This window comes from Callorhinus ursinus, unplaced genomic scaffold (assembly GCF_003265705.2).
Source record: "Callorhinus ursinus isolate GAN/ISIS: 27379988/994484 unplaced genomic scaffold, GSC_fseal_2.0 scaffold140, whole genome shotgun sequence".
Classification (NCBI taxonomy): domain Eukaryota; kingdom Metazoa; phylum Chordata; class Mammalia; order Carnivora; family Otariidae; genus Callorhinus; species Callorhinus ursinus.
In genome coordinates, this window is record NW_027397202.1 from 330,021 (window position 1) to 351,641 (window position 21,621).

General features: G+C 55.6%; 2 protein-coding genes across 3 annotated transcripts in view; both read left to right on the forward strand.

Annotated features, from left to right (window-relative positions):
* The window catches only part of SHANK3 (SH3 and multiple ankyrin repeat domains 3), a 51,302-nt gene extending 41,670 nt beyond the window's left edge, over positions 1-9,632 (forward strand). For both annotated transcript variants that reach the window (XM_073890334.1, XM_025858673.2), the window contains one exon: positions 7,124-9,632. In XM_073890334.1, coding sequence (XP_073746435.1) covers positions 7,124-7,721 — 598 coding nt within the window. In that variant the 3' untranslated portion in view covers positions 7,722-9,632. The remainder of the gene's footprint in view (positions 1-7,123) is intronic.
* Positions 9,633-15,204: 5,572 nt separating this feature from the next.
* On the forward strand, positions 15,205-20,903 carry ACR (acrosin). Its single transcript, XM_025858669.2, has 5 exons — positions 15,205-15,293; positions 16,273-16,479; positions 16,714-16,997; positions 19,601-19,746; positions 20,293-20,903. Exons 1-5 carry the CDS (start codon positions 15,217-15,219, stop codon positions 20,815-20,817), a joined length of 1,239 nt encoding a protein of 412 aa, XP_025714454.1. The 5' UTR covers positions 15,205-15,216; the 3' UTR covers positions 20,818-20,903.
* The last annotated feature ends 718 nt before the right edge of the window (positions 20,904-21,621 follow it).

Genomic DNA, 21,621 nt, shown 5'->3' on the forward strand with positions numbered 1-21,621 from the left:
CCCTTGAGGGTGGGGGTTCCCTGACCCACCCTCAACCAGCCCGCATCTTCATCTCTGCTTCTCCTCCCTTCCCAGGCCCTCCATTCCTCTGTGTCCCTTGGTCCCAATGAACATTAAAGCCATTTAAAGTGGGCAGCACAGTGCCTGGTACAGTGTAGGCCCTCAATAAACATTTGCTGAACAGATGAAAGAACTAAGCTAAATGCAAGCACTGTCTTTTGTGATTTGAAATCTAGGGAGGTGGCTTAAGACAAATACCACCGAAGGACAGACGCATGATTCAGATTTACTGGTTGCTGAACCCCATGATCAGGCTCAGGTGAGCCCGGGTCGTGTCATTTGCTCTGCTGGCTCCCACGAGGCAGCTGGGCGTCCTCAGCATTTCTCCTCTGTCAGGGAAAGGGTCCCTTGTTCCATGGCTCTGGGTTGCACCAGGACACTGTGTTTGTTTTCTTTTCTGGGTGTGGGATGGGGAAGGGCGGGACCCGCAGTAGCAAACTTTATATCCCATCTGTTCCATGGGTCCCCTGGAAAATGAGCCTCTTTCACTCAGTGGTCCTTGCAAAACTCCAGCCTCTGACTGGCTTCATGTGGGTCCCCTGCTTTCCTCTGAGTGAATCACTGGGGTCAGGGAGATGTAAGGCTGCCATTGGCCAGGCCTGAGTCATCTCTCTCCTAGGAGCCAGGGCATAGGGTCACCCCACCTAGCAAACAGGTGCTGAGAGTGAGGGAGGGTGGTTCTCCAGAGGAGAATCAGGTACTATTACCAGGATTCCAGATGCCAGATGACCTAAAACACATGTCCCCTGTGACCTGGCCCTTCCCAACTTCAGCAGCTTGTTTAATTCCCCGGGCATCAGCTTGGGTTCAGAGGACCCTGGATTTCAACTCTCAGCTAGCTCCATCTGGGCTCTGTAGTCTTGGACCAGCCCCTTCTGTGAACATCAGTCCTTCCCGTGTGAGATGATGAGGGTGACACACAGCATCACCTTGAAGCACTGCGTTCAGGCCTACAGCATGGTGGGTTCTCACTATGTGTGCACTCAGCCAGGCCCTTTGTGGGAAATAAGAGTGCCAGATACCAGGGGTGCCTGGGTGGCTCAGTTGTTTGGGCATCCAACTCTTGACTTCAGCTCAGGTCATGATCTCGGGGTTGTGGGATCGAGCCCCGTGTCGGACGCTGTGTTCAGTGGGGCGTCTGCTGGAGATTCTCCCTCTGCCCCTTCCCCGACTCTCTCTCTCTCTCTCAAATAAATAATTTTTTTTTAAAAAAGAATGCCAGATATTGCACTAGAAAACATCAGGTCGTATTATTTCACCTCTACAGCCATTCTGTTAGATGGACAGTAGTATAATCTCCATTTTCCGGACAATAAAACTAAGGTTCTGTTGCAGCAAGTGGTGGTGTCTGTCCGGCCCCAGCCCCGGTCTCTGTTCACTCTAAGCCGGAGCCTCTGTTGTTAAAGCCCTTCTGGTGACAGACACTGGGTTTCTGTGCAGTAATCCCCTCTCCTAGAAATGCACACCTGTTCATTCGTTAGATGACACCTGTGTTTATCAGTCATGTGTATCACAAATAGCATGTGTATTCTGAAGTCACTCATCCGTGAGTCCTCACAGTGCTACCTGATCAGTCCAGCCTCACTGAGCCATCCCTCTGCCCTGCCTTCCCATTTCCCCTTCCCTCTGCACTCCTTTCTGCTCCCATTCATACTTCCTTTCTCCCTCTGTGCTCCCCCTCCTGTCCTCAGACCTGAGTGAAACCACGGCCCCCTGGAGTGGGCCCCACTGCCCACCCTTGACTTCTGGCTCCAGGCAGGGGGCTGTGTCCACATGGAGTTGGCCCTCCATGTAGCTGGCAGGGGCCGTGGTGCCTGCGCAGGCTGCTGGGCAGCTCTTGTTCTGTAGCTCGCTGTGGCTAGAACTCAGCGCTCACCTCTCATTTTGTGATGAACTGCTAGTGATACCGCCTCTTAGAGGAATGTTCCAAGTGTGGGAAGTCCTGACATTGGGGTGGGGCTGCCTCCTCCCCAGGACCATTCCTGGCAGAGGCCCCAGAATAATAGCCTTGGTCGCCTGGTCCCTGGGTTCCCTTGATTTCGCCTCCAGGCCTGTCCCTCTCTTCACCTGATGGACATCACAGGAGAGGAAACACCCCTTTCTGCTCACTTCCCCACTGACAGCCCTGATGCCCTGTGGCCCCAAGACACTCTGCAGCCTAAGCTCTTCTCAGGCAACTGAAGCTGCCCTGTGTGCCACAGCTTTGAAGCTCAGGACCTTGAAATGATTGGCTCTTCTGTACTGGGGCTTCTTTCTGGGTGGAAGGTCCAGGACCTCTGGCTTTTTGGAACATTGATCCCAGACTATCCACCTGTTCTACGCTTCCAGTTTTGGGTCTAGCCCTGGTTATAGACAGAACATCTGTCTTCTCAGAGCCCCACCATGGTCTTTGAGGCCCACATGTGTACCACCCAACTCCATTTGTCTTCCACGCTCCACAGGTGGATTGGAATCCTGCATGTGGTCCAAAGTCCATGGTGGCTCTGAGCACCACGGGGACACTGAGTTCCGCTGTGGCTCCCAGTTTCACATCTGTCTGACCCGCACACCAGGTTTCACTGAAAAAGGCTCATGGAGACATAGCTTTGGAAATACAAAGTGAAGGGCTATCTGTCCTGCACACTTCTTTCCCCTCTGATGGCCTCACACCTGTCAGGTCTCAGACAGCTCCTTCGGTAGATCACTGATTAGTGTCTTGCAGAAGACACGCTCTCCTACGATGGGGGTAGAAACCCTGCTCTGGTGACCTTTTGTGGGCCCTGTTCGGCTAACATGTTTGGCAGGGATCTGGATACAACCCTGTGTGACTGTAGGTGTTTCGAGACCAGCTGGGCTGCTTCTGGGACCTGGGCTGACACCTGTTGTGTGACGGCCAGTGCAGGGGCACTGGGGCCGGGATATGCTTTGTCCTCACAGGTCCCATGAAACTCGGTCACATGCTTCAGGAGCCCTGACCTCTGCTGGGAGAGCAGGAAGGGCTCACAGATGAGGGGATCTAGGGACATCTGGAGTGTGCTGGGGTTAGAGCTGTGAGTGGATATGGGCAGTGAGAAGGCAAAAGGCTGGAGATGCCACGACCAGAGAGTGCGCTTCGAAGCTTACAAGTTGTATCTAGTTTTGTGCTGCTGTTGAGCATTCTCTCCCTGAATGGGACTCCCAGAGTGCAAACGCCCCCAGGCCCAGACCTGCCCTGCATGAGTGCAGTGGCAGGAGGCCCGAGACAAAGGCCAGGACCAGAGCTTGGGCTTTTTCTCATGGGCCAAAAAGCAGTCAGGCCTGGGAGACACGTCAAATTATTTTTGTTTGATGATTTTTTTTTTCAGTGTAAGTTGTGTTCCTGGCTTTGTGCTAAGTACTAGGAGTCAAGGAGGGCAGTTAGGAAATGAGGTGAGAGGTCCTGAGTGAGACCGTGTAATGACCGGACCCTGAGGTGGCTGGGCGGATGAGGGTGAGGACCTTGGTTAATGCTAGGAGACCTCCAGGTGAAAAGGAGGAGGAGCTGATGGTGGCTCCCAGGTCCCTGGTGTGGGGAGTACTGGGGGAAGGGAGAGCATGTTTGGCGGTCCTCATAGAGGTCTGGAGCTCAGATGAGATTAGCTGGGCTTCACATGTAGCATTTTTGCACCCATCAGCCGTAGCCAAGGGTGGGAGTAGACCACACGGCCCAGGAGAAAGTGGGAACCAAAAGGAGAACCCACAAAACCCATCTGGGAAGGAAGGGGTAGAGGAAAGTCAGCAAGGGGTCCTGCTACTGCCTTGGTAACTTAACTGCAGGTGCGTGCATGCATGCGTGCATGCGTGTGTGCGTGTGTGTGTGTGTGTGTGGGGGGGTCAAGGCCAGACCTCAGTGGCTGAAGAGTCACGAGGCAGCGAGACGGTACCACATTCAGACGTTGGTGGAAGAGACGTCCGGGGCCATGGAGCCTTGCTGAGCCATCTGGAGGAGGTTGCCGACGGCATTCAGGGGTGCCTGGTGAGGTACCGTTTGTTAGAGGGTGGGTAGCCCAGAAGCCCTCTGGAGGCTGGCGGGTGCTGTGATGTGGCCATGCCATGGCTGGGGCCTGGCTGGGGAGGTGGTCAGACAGCTGACAGCGGCAATGGACAGGGATGGGTGTGCAGAAGGGCGTGAAAACTTGGCCATGGATGCTGCTGGGATTCCTGCCCAGGGGACGATGTGAGCAGTTCCCTTTTCCCCAAAAGGAAGGGGAGGGGCAGGCACCTGGGCCATGGGGACCTCTCGGCCACACCCTGCTGTGTCCGGGTCTTGGGAGTGCAGACTTCCTTAGGCTCTTCTTCTAGGCCTCCTGCTGTGTCCAGCATGCCTGGGCACCCTTAGGACTGGCTCTCTCTCCCCACTCCCAGCCTAGTGGAACATGGCACTTCAGTGCCTCACTCAAGGCACCTCCAGGCATCAGCCATATTCTCTGGCAGGTGCTCATCTCCTTGCACCCAGCACCTTTCCTCAAGAGGTCTTCCTGGGTGCTGCTAGAGCCAGCTCACCCCTCTGTCAGGCAGGAAGGCTCCAGCACTGGCCAGAAAGGCCTCCTGGAACCCAGACCCTGCTCTGGGCTCAGGCCAAGCCTCTCCATTGCACTACCCAGCACCCACCCTGTTCTCTCTGCCTTCACAGCTTGGCTGTGGTCCTGCCAACTTTTCAATATGCTTCTGTCACACCCGAGGCTCCAGGCACACCCACACGGTTCCACTGAAACTTGGCCCTTGGGGCAGGGCTAGGCAGGATTCCCTCCTGAGATGCAGGGCCTTAGGCTGAGGTCACTGTGTGAGGGCCTTGGTGGGGCTATCTGGGCACCATTCCCTCAGCATCTTACCCAGCACTGCTCCCCTCTCCCTAGTAGTCACCACCACCTGGGCACCCACCACCCCCTGCAACATTCCCTTGGGTATCCTCCCCCTCCCCCTTCACTGCTGCCCTACTTTGCCCCAAAGCCCAGGTGGTGCCAGGGAGGACAGGTGTGGTGGGAGCAGGGAGGGTTTCTTCTGGTTGGTGCCTGTTCTCTGAGCCCACCCCAGGTGTCCTTAGGAGCTCCTCTCCATTGGGGGTTGGGTGGGGGGGAGGCCTGGTCTAGTCTCTTCAAGAGGCTCTGCTGTGGGTCTGAGTGATTGGGAGGGGGCAGCAGGGACGGAGGCTGAGGAGAGAAGCCAGTGGAAGATGAGGGAAGTTGGAAATTGGAACCGGGTTGAGTGGGAGAGACAGACCGAGCTGGATCTCCAGGGAGAGGCTGACCTTGCACAGGTGGGAGAGGAAAAGACAAAACCTACACTTAGGGGAGGAAGGATGCTGAAGGTGCCCTGTGCCGTATGGGACTGGCACCAGCCAGGACAGCACAGAGGTGGATGGGGGAACCCAGAGGAGGGTCCTTAGCCCAGCTTAGGCAGGGGCAGGGAGAGGGAGGGCGGATGGCAGCTGGAGAGAGGCCGGGCAGGCCGCAGAGAGTGTAAGGGGCACGAAGTGTCACCAAGTGCCAAGTGTCTGCTGAGCACTTGCCTCACAGCGTTCCAAGTAAAGCCAGTGGATGGGCACCACTCTGATCTGCCCATCACAAACTAGAAAATAGGTCACACAAGCAGACCAGGAGTCCACCCAGATCTACCCAAGTCTGGCCTGCAATTCCCCTTCCCCAGCGGCTCCAGGTTGGCTCCCTTCCATCGCACCTGAGCCCCTCCCCCAGTGGGTGTCTGGCCAGGGAGACCTGTACCTGGCTGCCCTACTGTAGTTGTGACTATGGCCATGTGCCTGCCGCGTGGCCTGGGCTGCTAACACTCTCTCTCATTGCTCTTTCCCGCCCATCTGCATGTGGCTGTTCTGTCTAGCTGCGCGGTGGTCCCGAGCGCCGGCTGTGTAAGTGAGCATGCCCATCCCATGCCTCTCACGGCCACCCTGCTCTCTGCTCTGCTTGGCTTCGTGGGGCTTCTGTCCCACTGACAGCCCCCTGAGGCTTCCCCTGGGCTCAACTGGGGATAAGAACGGAAAGGAGGGGAGGTGGGATGAGGGAGAGGGTTTTCTCTGGAGGTCCTCCCAGGTCGGCCCCCCACTGTGGCCATGCTGGAGAGGGGCTGCAGGTCTGGGGTCCTGTCAGGTGATGTTGGGTAGTGAGGCACCATCTGTGTGTGTGTGTGTGTGTGTGTGTGTGTGTGTGTGTCTGCACACACGTGCTGCTGCGTCTGTCACGAGCAGTCCCCTGTCCTTCCTGCCGCTCCGCTGCATGTCTGTGGCACGTGTGGGCGCTCCTGCGGCTGTAGTGTGCTGTCCTGCGCAGGGGGGCCGGGTGTCATGGACGTGCGCTGCCTCACACCTGTCCTGCGCATGCAGCTGCTCTGCGTGGGCATGAATGCGGCCTGGTGTCCGTCTGACTCATGGGCTTGGTCAGTCTGTGCAACCACCAGCCTTTACCACCACTCAGCCATCCCTGAAGCCCGCCCAGGTTTCTCTGGGTTTCCTCAGGAGAGCAGAGCTGTGTGTGGGAGTGGTGAGGGGCAGTGCCAGAGTCTCACCCTCCAGGGCATGGGTGGATGGGGCAGTGCCCAGAGCCAGTGTCGGAGGCTGTCAGGGATGGGGCAGTCTTCCCTTTGCCGTGAAAGGCTGCGTTTCCTCTGGTGGGCTGCTCTTGGAGGGCCCATGGAGCGAAGAGGGCCACTGGTTTTACTTTCTCCCCCAGCAGGGCCCCGGCTCTGACCCTGGGGGCCAAACAAAATGGCCGCCGTAATCCTCCGAGCCCACCCGTCTTTCTTCCGGTGGCCCTACGGCTACCCAGCCCCAAGCTCCGCCCCCAGCGTCCTCCCGGCCCTCGGCCGCGCTCCCCTCCGCCTGTCCCCGCGTCTCCTGGCGCCCACCCACCCTCCAGCCCCAAGCTCCGCCCCCAGCGTCCTGCTGGCCACCGGCCCCGCTCCCCTCCGCCTGTCCCCGCGTCTCCTGGCGCCCACCCACCCTCCAGCCCCAAGCTCCGCCCCCAGCGTCCTGCTGGTCACCGGCCCCGCTCCCCTCCGCCTGTCCCCGCGTCTCCTGGCGCCCCTCACCTGGCCTTGACCCCCTCTCCCTCCGCAGGCTCTTCAGCAGCCTCGGTGAGCTGAGCTCCATCTCAGCGCAGCGCAGCCCCGGGGGCCCGGGCAGCGGGGCCTCCTACCCGGTGCGGCCCGGCGGCCGCTACCCCGTGGCGCGGCGCGCCCCGAGCCCAGTGAAGCCCGCGTCGTTGGAGCGGGTGGAGGGGCTGGGGGCGGGCGCGGGGGGCGCGGGGCGGCCCTTCGGCCTCACGCCTCCCACCATCCTCAAGTCGTCCAGCCTCTCCATCCCGCACGAGCCGAAGGAGGTGCGCTTTGTGGTGCGCAGCGTGAGCGCACGCAGCCGCTCGCCCTCGCCGTCGCCGCTGCCCTCGCCAGCGCCTGGCCCCGGCCCCGGCCCCGGGGCCCCCGGCCCGCGCCGGCCCTTCCAACAAAAGCCGCTGCAGCTCTGGAGCAAGTTCGACGTGGGCGACTGGCTGGAGAGCATCCACTTGGGCGAGCACCGCGACCGCTTCGAGGACCACGAAATCGAGGGCGCGCACCTGCCGGCGCTCACCAAGGACGACTTCGTGGAGCTGGGCGTCACGCGCGTGGGCCACCGCATGAACATCGAGCGCGCGCTCAGGCAGCTGGACGGCAGCTGACGCCCCCTCCCCACGCCCCAGCCGCGCCCTGCCGGCAGGGCTCCCCACCCCCACCCCCGGGCCGCGGGCTCGGCCCGCCCCCCACAACGGCGCCCGGGCCAGGAATGTTGCATGAATCGTCCTGTTTGCTGTTGCTCGGAGACTTGCCCTGTACATTGCTTAGTGCCCTCCCCGGCCGGCGAGTCCCACCCAGCACACGGTCAGGAAGGGCGAGGGCCAGGGAGGCTGGAGCGGGAGAGGGTTGGGGGTGGGGTGCTCCGGCCTGACCATCTCCCGCACAGCTCCTGGTGGCTACTCTCTCAGAGGGGGGGAACTAGTCCAGCATGCGAGGTCAGGACACACCTTGGTGACTCGGGGGGAGGGGGGAGACTTGGGGTTCTCGGTTGGGGGCCTAGGAGCCCCCCTGTTTTGCATATTTTAATCCACTCTATATTTGGAACGAGAAAAGGAACAAATATCTCTGTCCTTAATAGCTTCCCTTCCACTCCCCTACAGCCCCCCACTGGTTCCGCTGCTGCTGCCCAGTCTTCCATCTCTGGCCCCTCACTGCCACTGCCACCCCACATGGGGCGGGGGACGCTCCAGCTGGTCTGGGGTTGGCCAGGGTCCTAGTAGCCCGCCCTGGGGCCCCGGCTCGGCCCTCTCCCCTCGCTGAGCTGTAGTGTGCCCCACCGACCCTTCAGGTGCTGCGTGGAGGAGGGGCGGCAGGCAGCGAGTCCTGCTGGGCACTAGCAAGGTCAGGTGGCCTGGGAGACCATTGCCCTGGGGAGGGGCAGAGCCCTGGCGTCCGCCCCCCGGCCAAGTCCCTCACAGGGCCCCTTCCCAGGAGGGGTCTAGCCTCCTCCCCACACTGTTGGGCAACCACAGCAGAGAAGCCTCCCTGCCTCAGACCCCAAAGTCTCCTGTTCCTGCCCTGTGTGTGCGCACATGTGCGAGTGTGTGAAACTCTGGGTGCGGCTGAGTGCATCGGAACCCTGTGTGTGCCTGATTGGAGCGTGGTCCCGAGGGGCCACTCTGGAATAGTGTGGGGGTTTCAGCAGTGTGCACAGGGTGCATGTATGGGTATGTGCCTATGAAAGCACCCCATCTCCACTTCCAAAGAAAGTCAGAGGCACCCTAGGACCTGCTGTTTGCCCAGCCTGTCCTTCCAGAGCCTCCTCTAGCCTGAGCAGGCCTCCTTGGTGAAGCTCTGCTGCTTGGACAGGCTCCCAAGGGCCCTTGGAGGCAGTGCCCTCCCCCCCCCAACCTTGGGCTTCTGGGGGGATCATAGAGGACCCCTAGAGTCAGGCCACCGCAAGCCCTGGGGAGACACCCCAGAGGACACCCCAGCCCCCCTTACTGTGACTCCTCACACTCAGCAATGACCTGTGGGGTGGGGGGCCCTGGGACGTTTTTAAACCTAGGGTTTGGAGTCTGGACTAAGCTCCATCCACGTCACTCACAAGTTTCTGTTTATATTTCTAGCTTTTTTTAATAAAAAAAAAAAAAAACAAAACTGAAGTTTTCACAGCCCAGGGGCCTGGCACGCCGGTCTGTGCCCGCCTGCCCCGCCCTGGCCCACCGGCCCCATTCCCTGGGCAGAGTCACACGCAGTAACCCCTTCACCAACAGACCAGGTCACACACACAGCAGCAGTCACTGTAACAGACTGCCACGTACACACTCGGTCTCACACTCACCTGTGGGTTTTTGGTTCCGTTCAATTTGGGTTTTTAACTTTACAGGGTCAGTTCTGCTTCACCCCTCCTTTTGTATGGAGTTCCATCCAGGGGATTTCACCCCTGCTCCAGTCCTGAGGCCTCCTGACCCTGATGTTGTGATACACCCCACAGAGATCTATGTTTCTTATATTATTATTATTGATAATAATTATTATAATATTATTATGTAATAAATTTATAAGAAATGAAACTTTCTCAGTTGCCTGTTTGAAGAATTCGTAGGAGCACAAACTGCTGTCCCTTGGACAAACCTCAGACTTGCCACGAGTATTCAACCGCATGAACTGGTGACTCTCAGATGCTTGTCTCTGACCCAGTGTCCTTGTTGACCTCCACGTCCACATGCCAGGCTTCTCGCATCTCTTCCGGACTGCTGCTGGACCTCAGCCTGCGCTTCCTGAGCTGGAAGCTTTCCTGTCTGCTCATCAGCTCACTGAGGAGCCGTCCTGGGCTAGAAGTCCGGTTGCCCTCTGTGGCCCCTGCCTCCACCGCCCCCCCCCCCGCCCCCCACCGTGTGCCTTTCTTTCTGAATTCTGTTGCTCATCTTTGAACCCTCTCTTGTCTGTCCCAGCTGTCTTGCCCCCGTGGCTACTGCCCTTGTTCAGGCTTTCCTTCTGCCCTCTGAGCTGACAGTCATGTGAGCAGCCAGCTACTACCAGCCAATGGTGTGGCACGTCTAGTGTGGCACTGGTGGGGGCTGGTCCGCCCACAGGAAGGGCAGAAGCACCTCAACGGGTGGAAGGCGGATTCACAGTGTGGTGAGTGGGTGGACATTTTCCCCCAGAGTGGGCCCAGGAGGCCCAGCGGGAGCTGAGAGAGGGCTGGGGCGGCAGTGATCCGCCGGTAGACACTTCAGGCGCCGGTCACAGGGCGAGGTGTTGGGAGGGCCAGTGCCTGCAGAGCCTGGCTGCATTGGGTCAAGGTGGGGATCAGATAGGACATGGTGATAAATGTGGACCTTCACTAGGGTTATTGCTGGGTCAGGGGTGGGGCCAGTGGGAGATGCCACCAGGAAAGTGAAGATCCCAGAGGGAGCAAAGTGGGTGGAAGAGGGATGGACTCCAGTGTCTTCACTGAGAAGAGGTAGGGGCAGGCAGAGGTGCCTAGAGGGAGCAAGTGTGGGTCTGGGTGGCCTGGTAGGGAATGGTGAAGGCCCTGGGAGGCTCAGATCTGGAAAGCCCCACAATTTCAAATTTCCAACTTTTTCAAATTTTTAATTTTCACTTTCAACTGTGTTCATCAAACAGAAGAGGCCACGAAGGAAGTCAGGACATAGTCATCTGGCGGGGGGGTTGTCTAAGTGTAGGGGTGCAGGCGGGACCCTGATTTGCTCTGGGCCTGAGCGTGTGCTGGCGGTGGGGGGACAGGTATCCTCTGAGCTGCACGTGGAACCCTGGGTCGCTCTAGGCCTGGGTCAGAGCTTGGGGTAAGTACAGCTTTTCAACAGAAGAAAGGAAGAGCAAGGGCAGAGGCAACAAGCCTTCCATGGAAACAGCAACACCCACTCTGGCTCCCAAGAGATTTGGGGGAGAAGATGAATGTCTCCCCATGCCTCAGAAGACGAGTCAGAACCTTCACCACCTGTGAGAGAAGATGTGGCAGAGGAAATCGTAGGTTCAGGGCTGGGGGAGCTGAAGCCCCAAGCACTTTGGGGCAAAGACATTCTCACTTAGGGCTGAGGTCCCCTCATGGCCTAAGGATGTCCTTTTGGGGCCTCTAAGCAACTCACCAACACTCTTTCTAGAGCCTGGAGTAGAGGCTGTAGCCCTAACTCTCCCTCACCCCAGCGGCCCCTGCCCGAGATCCTGTGGACAACCTGGGATGGATGGACAAGGTGTCTCCTCTGCAGAGGGCCTCGCTGAAGAGGCTTAGGGATCAGGGTGAGGAAAGGTGGTGTGGGAGTAGAACTGGTCAGGTGGGCAGGGTAGGGGTTCGGAAGTGAGGAGCAGGAAGCAGGCTGGGGGTAAGCAGGTGGGGCTATGGGAGTGGGAATGGAGGAGGGCAGGGAGGGAGGTGAGGTGGAGGGGGGTGGGGATGGGGAACCCCTCATCCTGCTCCCTGCGCTGGGAGCTTCACGTTGGCCTGAGTCAAGCCCCCAGTAGCCATTGGGACCGCATCTTCTGGGCCCAGAGTCCTAACTGTCTGGTACTTTCCTACCTCTCCCCTTGTGCTTTGGAACAGAGTGTAGAAGTCACTTTTATTTGAGATGTTTGCTTCTTCCATTAGGTTTAATGACAAAATTAAACCTGGGTGGGCCATGTTCCTATCCTGTGGCCACGGGGGCAGTTACTATGACCAGCAGCCCCTTCTAGAATCAGAAGTGAATGTGACTCTGTGGAGTCAGACAGTAGTTGTCTTCTAGAATCTAGGCATTGGGTCTTTAACTGTGTTATTGCATGACCCTAGTGTTTTGAAAAACTAGGTACTGCTTTTCATCTTGAAGCTTATAACATTTTCTTTAAAACATTTTTTTAAAGATTTTATTTATTCATTTGAGAGAGGGAAGGAGAGAGAGAGAGAGAGAGCACAAGCAGGGGGAGAAGCAGGCTTCCTGCTGAGCAGAGAGCCAGATGAGGGACTCCATCCCAGGACCCAGAGATCATGACCCAAGCCGAAGGCAGACGCTTAACTGACTGAGCCACCCAGGCACCCTATTTTCATCATATGTTTAAATACTTGCAAAGGTTGTGATTTCTGGAAAATTGCACATATTAACATCAAAATAAATGTTTACATAATTCTGCTAAATGCTTCTCATGGACCTAAATACCGTATCAGTTTTATGCCCATTAAAATCCTGTAAAAACTCCTGAATAGGTGTTTTCTTAAACATTCAAAATTTTAATGATCACATCTTGAATTCCTGTTGCCATTTCTTGAACTATGATTCCAAAGCCTTTTTGGTTACTTTATCAGGCACAATCTGACACTCAGTTAAAATACGTGAGGCCTCCTAACACTCAGTGGGTGAGTTGCAAACTGTTAACACTCAGGTTGGTGAAATAGGACTTCCTGAACTTCAGGTAAAGGAGGGGAGACCACCTGACATGAAGGCTACAAAAAAAAAAAAAAAAAGAAAAGAAAAGGCCTTGGACACTTATATACAAGAGCAGGTAGGGAAGAAATATGTTCTGTGACACTCAGGTCTGAGAAGTAAAAAACCTACCATTTGGGGAAAGTACACAAGGGCCTTGAAACTTCCCTAGGAGACACACATCCTCCTTATACTCCGGTGGAAAACAGGGAGCCTTCCTGACATGCAGGTAGCAGCGATAAAAATCTTGTGACACTCACAAAGGTGATGTTATTGAGGCCCAATTACATTCATCAAGGGGAAATACAACTTGTTGCTTGGCAGGAATGTAAGTAATACATATCAAAAACTCAAGGGAGTTGAATCATCCTGCCTTGTCACTCCCTGCTGAACAAAGATAAGAAGTCCTGGCCCAGTGTTAGAAGGTGGAGGAGGGACAGGAAAGTATTCCCCAAACAGAGAAGGCATTTTGAGACTGGAAAACCAAGCAGCCCACTCCATACCGTTTGCACAGAGTTTTATTCAGGGTAACTTATTGACAGGTGGATCGGGCAGAGGACGATCCACAGCAGCTGCAGAGTTATTCTGCAACATCCAGACCTTAGTCCACAGATTTGATAGAGTGAGGGGACACGCAGAAGGACACTGTAGTGAGATCAAAGGGTTCACATGCATCTCAGAGGACTTGCATGCACCTAATTGACAGCTAACCTGTAATTAGGTCTTGTGCTACCACCTGTGCCTCAGCAAGGGAAAAGACTAGGTTATCTCTAACAGATTCTTGGGAGGCAAAAACAAGCCTCCCCCCCATCCTGGCCTTGGCAGGCATTTCTGAGGTATATGTCAATCTCCAAGGCACCTGGAACACACAGCCCCAAGAGAAGTCACTGTGCAAACATGACCAGAAATGGAGTCAGTATTGTCAGCATTCCTACACCCCGTACCAGGAGAGGCAAGACCTTCTGACCTGCAAGAAGAGTAGACTTGGGGACACTCATGGAGAGGAAATGAGAGGTCTGACAATTAAGTAGAAGAGAGGGAGACACCAGACCTGCAGGTAGGCATGATATGACCTTGGCACATTCAAACAAGGGGAGAGGAGATCCCTTGGTCACTAAGAGAGAAGAGATGGAAACTCCAGATCTAGCAGAAGAGATGAGAGACAAGATCTCCCGACACTCAGGTAGGGCATAGAAGACCTCCTTATACTAGAATGGGAGATAGGAGATTTTGTGACCCTAAGGTAGGGGAGATGAGATCTCAGGACCCTCAGGAGGGAGACAGAAACCTTCAGACAATCAGGGAGCTGAGATGAGAATGTCAGACATCTACTGAGTAAAGGAGACCTTGTGATATTCAGGTAGAGAAGATAAAAGCTCATGACTTTTAGGTAGGGAGGGAGACTGTACTCAAGTAGGGGACATGAGACTTCCTGGTACTTCAGTATGGCCAAGGAAACCTCAGTGCGCTCATATAGGTGAGATGCACCTCTTGACCTTCAGGTAGGGGATAGAAAAGACCTCTGGGTTCTCAGGTAGAGAACATGCCACAAAGTGACACTCGGGTGGTAGAGATGAGGCCTTTGGCCTTGAGATGGAAGAAAAGAGACATCCTCAGATTCAGGAAAAGGAGATGATGGCTCCTGATACTCAGGTAAAGATATATAAGACTTCCTGGATATTCAGTTGAAGGGCATGTGACCTCCTGAAAGTTATGTGAGCTGAGAAAGTGTGACATTCAGTTAGAGAAGATAGTAGAAGAATAAAGCTCATTTCACAATCTGAAAACTCTTAACACTCAGGAAGAAGCTATGAGGTGTCCTGACATGCAGGTAGGCGAGGGACAACTTCTTGATGCTCAGATGGTCTGGTGGAGAACTTACACTCAGGGAGAGGAGGGGACACTGCCCTTCATGCAGGTGGAGGGGTGACCTCCTCACACTCCTACAGGAAGGTGAAACTTCTTAACATGCAGGTATGTGAGGTGAGCATTTGTCATCCTCCCGTCGGCGAGATGCCGTCTCCTGACAATCAGAAGAAATGAAACCTCAGGATATTCAGGTGATTGTGGTGAGAATTCCTGACCCTCAAGTATAGGAGACACATCTTGCTGCATGTGGGTCTCAGAGAGGAGACCTGGAGACACTCAGGTAGGAAACACCAGACCTTGTGATACTCAGCAGTGAATGGAAAGGTGGGCTTTGTAGTCCTAAAGTAGAGAAATTCAAAATGGCTCTTTGAAAAGTGTGCTGATAGTAGGTACTTGGAAGAGGGAAAGACAATTTGCCCTACACAGTGTTAAGGATCGATTAATCTGGTGAGCCCGACACCCTGTGACCATTGACATGCTGCATCATCTTGACACAGAGGGACAGAGCTGCCCCTCACCCCATGATTTGGAACAGGAACTGTGGTTGCAGCTTGCATGAGGGGCAAAGCCTGACACTGCACAAAACTGGATACTCAGACGATACGGAACCCTCGAAGGATAACTGGGAATGAAGATCTTGGCCTTGGGACAGAGGGAGGGGGCTGCATATGAGCCCCCATCACCCGAGGGGTGCAGAGGAGCCTGTACAGAAAGCTGGGATCTTGTTTCAGCCTGAACCGGTTAAGCTAAAGGGCTCCTGCCTGGCCTGACTATTGGGGTGGGGGGGAGGGGAGGTAGCCATGCTGATTGGTCAGGAGGCCACAGAGCTTTGTGAGGTCACTGGGCTTCCAGGCCAGGTTGGGGCAGGAGTATGGTAGAGATGTTGCCAACTGCCGTTCTGCTGGCCTTGGCAGTGTCTGTGGTTGCCAAAGATAACGCCACGTGTGAGTAAGTGTCAGGGACCCCTCCGGGGGGTGGAAAGAGTGTCTTCTGAATAGCAAGCCCCACCCAGACTCCCTCTGTCCAGGGCTAGGAAGGAGGCCAAGCTTGGGCTTTAGTAGTCCCTGGGGTCTCACGGGTGTGACCCACATCCCCAACTCAGACCATCCTTGCTCCCAGCTTCATCAGCCGAGAGACCCCAGGGCTGACCCCGGGCTCCTATGCCTCCCGTAGCACAGACGCTGGGGTCCTTCCCTCACCTAGAGACTGACCTCACTGCCTCTTGCACATCAAGTCCCAATTTTTAGAAACCCCTTTCTTCCCACAGATACTGAGGTGCCCCAACTGTGGCTGACCCCAAAGACCCCAGGGTATTGTCATGGCATTCTTCTAGGGTCCCCCCTCCACCTTAGACTCTGACTATCCCCAAGGTACCCCCAAACTCTTGTGGCCTCTCCCCAGTTCCCGGAACTTCCATCCCTGGACCCCCGCTCCTCCCCACACCTGGGATCACTGGACCTGCCTTGGCTACTCTCCCTCCTCCTGCCACCATCCAACCCCACACTGCAGCCCCAAGACCCCTGGGGCTGTTTCCTGAGTCTCCCGCCCAGAATTGGCTCTAAAGACCTCAAGCCATTACACCTCTCTCTCTCTCCACCTCTAGCCTCCCCCTCTGCCTCGGGATCTCCCATATTTCTAGGGCCCTTATCATCTGTCCTGCTTCCTACGGCGCCTTCTTTCCTCGCCTTGGGGCTACACCCACAAGACCCCAGAACTCATACTCCTCAAAACCAGTTCCTGGAGCCTGCATCTTCCGGCTTCCCTACCGCCCTGACAGCGCCTCTCCTCAGCAGCTTCCCCTCGGACCCTCCACACTCCCGGTTGCCCCATTTTGCCCAGCCCCCTAACCCTGTTCCCCCCATCGTGCAGGGGCGAGGACAGGCTGTGCATCTTCTTGGTTTGAACTCTGCCCCTGGTCTCTCCTCAGTGCCCCCTGTGGGTTACGGTTCAGGCAGAACCCACCAGGAAGTGGCCGTATCGTCGGAGGGCAGGATGCAACAATCGGGGCCTGGCCCTGGATGGTCAGCCTCCAGGTCTTCACGTCCCACAATAACCAAAGGTACCATGCGTGTGGAGGCACCTTGCTGAACTCCCATTGGCTGCTTACTGCTGCCCACTGCTTCATCTCCAAAAAGTACGTGTGGGAGCGCGTGGAGGGAGGTCTTCAGAAAGGCTCTTCCCAGAAAGGGACATTCTCCAGGGCTCTCTGTGCGCAGTCTCCCCGGGGCTCTGGGTCTTGTGGCCACCAGACCGCGAGTGGGTGGGCCCAGGCCCTTGCTGGGGGAGGGCTCTGAGGGTCATGGTCACCGGAGGTTTCTGTTGAGCCCGTCCTTTCTGAGGATGACCTGGCTTGCCTCTGTGCCCACAGAAAAGTATATGACTGGAGACTGATTTTTGGAGCAAGGGAAATTGTGTATGGGAACGATAAGCCAGCGAAGCCGCCTCAACAGGAGAGATATGCCGAGAAAATCATCATTCATGAGAAATACATCCCCAGTTTAGAGCACAATGACATCGCTCTCATGAAGATCACCCCTCCCGTTCCCTGTGGGCAATTCATCGGAACGGGCTGCCTGCCCCAATTTAGGGCGGGCCCACCTAGAGTTCCTCAGGCCTGCTGGGTGGCTGGCTGGGGATACTTGAAAGAGAAAGGTGAGTACGGGAGGGGCTCTCACAGGGGTAGGGGCACTGCTGGTCATTCCCTCAGTGGTCTCTGAAGTGCAGGGGCCATATGTGGTGCCTAGTGGTGATGTCCACCAGAATGCGGGACACTGTCCCCTTTTAGAGCGGGAGAAACTGGCCGCCGAGTCCCCTGTCCACAACCTCACCACTGATGGCTCGTGTGGTCGCCGGGTGGAAGGGTGCATGCAGCCCCAGGGGAACCTGGGCATTTTTCGAATGGGGTATGGGCTGTGGCTTTATCTGGGGCCTGGAACCCCAGTTGCTACCCTCTGGAAATGGGGGATTGTCCCCTGAAACCGCACTTGGAGAAGAGCTCGAGATGGGGTTTTGTGGTTGCGGGCCAACTCCTCTCCTCTCTGGACATCCATTTCCCCATCTGTGAGTGGAAGGGCCATGTCACGTGGTCTCTGAGCTCTGAGACCGCAGAGCCCAGCCCTCTAGACCTCAGTGAACCTCAGCTCCACACCCTCGCTGGTCACAATGCGAGAATCCACCCACCCCATCCGAGTGACTTTGTTTTCTCTGGAGAGAAGGGACAGGGTTCTTGGCAGGCCAGCAGTGGGCAGCAAAGGTTTGACGAGTAGGTTAGGCCTTTCAGCTTTCCACAGGTGACCACATGGACTTTTTACCCAGTCACATTGGGGGTGAGAAGAGAGACTGAAAGCTCTTCTGTCCCTTGATAATGGAAAACTGAGGGCTCCTAATTCAAGGCACTTCCGTCATTTGGGGTTCAAAACTCAGCCTTTTCTGGTGACAAAACCCTGGTAGTTTCAGAATGCTTCCTGTAACACTTCTTCCCTCGCTCAAGGCTGCTCCCCTTCTCTGATTGGGTTGCTTCTCCTCCCGGGCACCCCTGTTTTCACTGGCCTCTGCTGGCCCTTCCCTCCCTGACCTGGGGTATCAACCTCTGTCTATTGATGTCCATAGCTCTGCTGAGGCCTCTAGAACATTCTTCTTGTCCCACCCCCGGCCTACCCCGCTCTGCCCACCCACCAAACATGTGCGCAGTGTCCCAGGGTCCTTGGAGTCCCTGGGGGGGCTGATCTCAGGGTTCCCATCTACACTCCCACCCCTGCCACCACCTTTGCTGTCCTATCTCTCGAAAGGATTATGCGCTCCCAGCTACACATCACACAAGGCCTCTTTTGTTCTAGAATCCTCCTCAACTTAGTGGGATTTCTACCATCTTCTGGTGAATCCATCCCCCACTGGTAAGGCCAAGTCTTAAAGAAATCCCCAGCCTCCAAATTTCTGTGACATTCCTGCAGACTTTCCTTTTTCTACCTCCTCCTTGAGCCCATATGCTTCTGGGGTAGTCCTCCTTTTCTATTGAATTTCAAGTTCTTGTGGACTTTTTAGCATTTAAAGCCAAGGTGTTGGGATTGAGAAAACCCTGTTCTCTTCCAGGTCATCTGGCTCTTCCATAGATCTAAAAGATCACCATAAGCGACCAGGCCTGTTGTCGTGGTCATTTCCATGTCACCCCTGCCTTGGGGACAGTGCAAGTACAAAACTAACCCTGCTTGGGTGGTATGCAAAGTTGACCTGAAGGGCCTGGAGACGCAGTCCAAGCCACACAAACACACAGTCTGAATGCTGTGTGCCTAGCTCCATCCACTTTGCTCCACTTGGTTCTGGTTTCCCACTTGGCCTACACTGCCATGTTCCAAGTGTGATCCGCCACCTCTCCACCCGGATGCGGGCGATTTCAGACCCACCCACCAGGCTGTGGCTGGGCTGTGGGTGAGGCTGTGGTGGGGGGAGGCCACTTGATGAAGAGGGGGTAGCTGCCCCTATAGCCAGGTGTGAGGTTGGCTGATGGAATCAAAGCCCGCGCTGGGCCTTTCTTAACCCAAAGGTCATGATGGAGCCTCTGGGGCTGTAAAGGATGTTCTGACCTGCCTTCTGGTTATTCCGACCACCCATGCCCCTGACAGGGTCTGTGTGTGTGGAGGCCATCCTGCAGCTCCTCCTTCTCTGTAACTTCAAAAGGGATGGGAGGTATGCGGGGAGGGACTCATCTGCCCAGCTCCAGCAGATCCTGTCCAGAACTGAGCTGAGGGGTTTAACGGGGGATAAAAAGCAATGACGGTGACTTAGAGCCATACTGTGGGGAAATGAAATGTGTGTCCTGGATTTGAGTGTAGAGAGGAAAACCTTGGTCTGAATCCAAGCCACACCACATCCCTACCAGGATGTTTGGGCAAGTGGTGCTCCAAGCTCTTGATTGGAGGCAAGGTGAGTCACAGCGCTTAACACAGGGGGTCACTATGGGGTGTAAATGAGGTGACACATCCTGGCTGTAGCTGTGAATAATCATCTGGCATCAACACACATTCCTGCAGCCGCATCTGCTCATCCTCCATGCACTGCCCCTCCTCTTCACCTGCATATGCCTCCACCACCCCACATCCTTCACAAGTATCTGAGGAGAGGCCAGGGGCATTGGCTTTCATGGATTTTAGGTTGAAGTAGAGCATTTCAGGATGATGGGGGTTCCGTGGAGGGAGGAGGCAGGGCTTTCCCAAAACGTGTCTTCTGTGATTGCTGACCACCGAGCCGCCTGACTGTAGCCTACAGGATCGCACCTATACTGCAGGAGGCCCGTGTGAACCTCATCGACCTCGACTTATGTAACTCCACCCAGTGGTACAACGGGCGCATTCGTTCAACCAATGTGTGTGCAGGGTACCCTGAAGGCAAGATCGACACCTGCCAGGTAACTTCCCTTCGGGCGCCCCTTTCCCTGCGAACACCTCTTTTGTGAATCCCTGAACTCCACTCCCTCCAGGGCCCTGCTTCAGTGACCCTTTCCCTGGTCCCATCTTGTAGCAGTGAGGACGGGAGGTGATACTTGGGGCCCCTACAAAGAACCAGTCACCACACAGACAGCTTTATCCCACCGTGACACAGAGATCATACCACCCGAACACCACCCTGGAAGAGAATGCTTACCTCTCCTCACCAGAATACAAAACCTTCAAATCCACTTGTACACACATGCCCATGCATGCATAAAGCCTCATACGTGGACATATGGGTCGCTTATCTTCCCTCCTCACTGCAAGGAGACCCGTGACAATCCATCCCCTTCTCCCATCCACCTGAAGCTGTTGATACCAACTCAAAGTTTACCACCACCACTTGTGTTCATGGCAGCAAGAAGCCATGTGACTGAAGAAACTGTCCTTCCAGAGCCTATGGCCCTTCTGGGCAGGGGAAAAGTGGCTCAGACAGAGAGTGACTTCTGTGTCCTTCTGGGCAGGGGGACAGCGGCGGGCCTCTCATGTGCAGAGACAACGTGGCAAACACCTATGTGGTCGTGGGAGTCACAAGCTGGGGGGTAGGCTGTGCCCGAGCTAAGCGCCCCGGAGTCTACACGGCCACCTGGCCCTATCTGAACTGGATTGCTTCCAAGATCGGTTCTAATGCCTTGCACATGGCTCAACTGCCCACCCCTCCCCATCCGACTTCTCAAGCAATCCCGGCTAGACAACCCTCTGCCCGCCCTTCTGCTCGCCCTCCTTGGTACTTCCAACGCCCTCCTCGACCTCCTCCCAGCCCCCCTGCATCTCGACCTCGACCTCGACCCAAACCCCCGGCCCCAACCCCACCCCGCCCCCTACCCCCACATGCTCCCCCACCTATCACTAAAGCTCCCCAAGTACTTTCTTTTGCCAAGCGACTACAGCAACTCACAGAGATCTTGAAGGGGAAGACCTTTTCTAATGCAAAGGGGTATTATGAAATGGAGACCACAGATCTCCCAGAACTGACCGCCGCCTCCTGATCCGACCCCACTCCCAACAGACCCAATGAGCCCTTTACTCCCAAGAAAACAAAGATGAAATAAATAAATATAAATATAAATATAAATATATATATATAATATGTATATATATATCTATGAAGAGATGCTTTCTGGACTTCTTCCTACCTGCCCTCCCTGATTCAATCAAAATCCTTCCCCAGCAAATCTGTCCTCCCTCTGTCACCCTCTAACAAGGTGGAATTGCTTGTATGTCAGTGGCAATTGTGGTTTCCTAAATCTTGATTTTTGAAGTTGGAACAAGGAGATCTGGGGTGACAGGCCAGGTATGGTCTGGATCTCACACTCAGAGTCTCTGCTTATTAAATCAGTGCAGGTGGGCCCTGGAGCACTTCTGTGAGGTGAGGTGACTCAGAAGGAGGGGTGTGGGTCTGAGTCCATTGGAAGAATGACCCCAGTCTGAAGTTTTGTAGCGTGGCCATCTGATGCTCAGTCCACATGGCCAACCCCAGGCAGGAGTCTGCCCTCAACCAGAATTGCTTATGTCCATCTGTGAATTCCTGAGAAAGAGATCTCGATGGCCTCAGGTCAACTGCCCACTCTGGTCAGGGCCTAGATCAAGCCTAAATGCTGGATTAGCCACTTGAGGATTAGAGATGGCAGGCTCCAGAAAGAAACCCCCGGGCTCCTGGCTGGGCAGTTGTTGCAACAAGCAACAGTCTCATACCTGTTCACCTGTTCACTGTGTGCACATGTTTCAAGTGCAAGATGGTCCTATGTTCTGGTTGCAAAGACAGATGGCAGAGGGTACAGGAGCATGAGGGA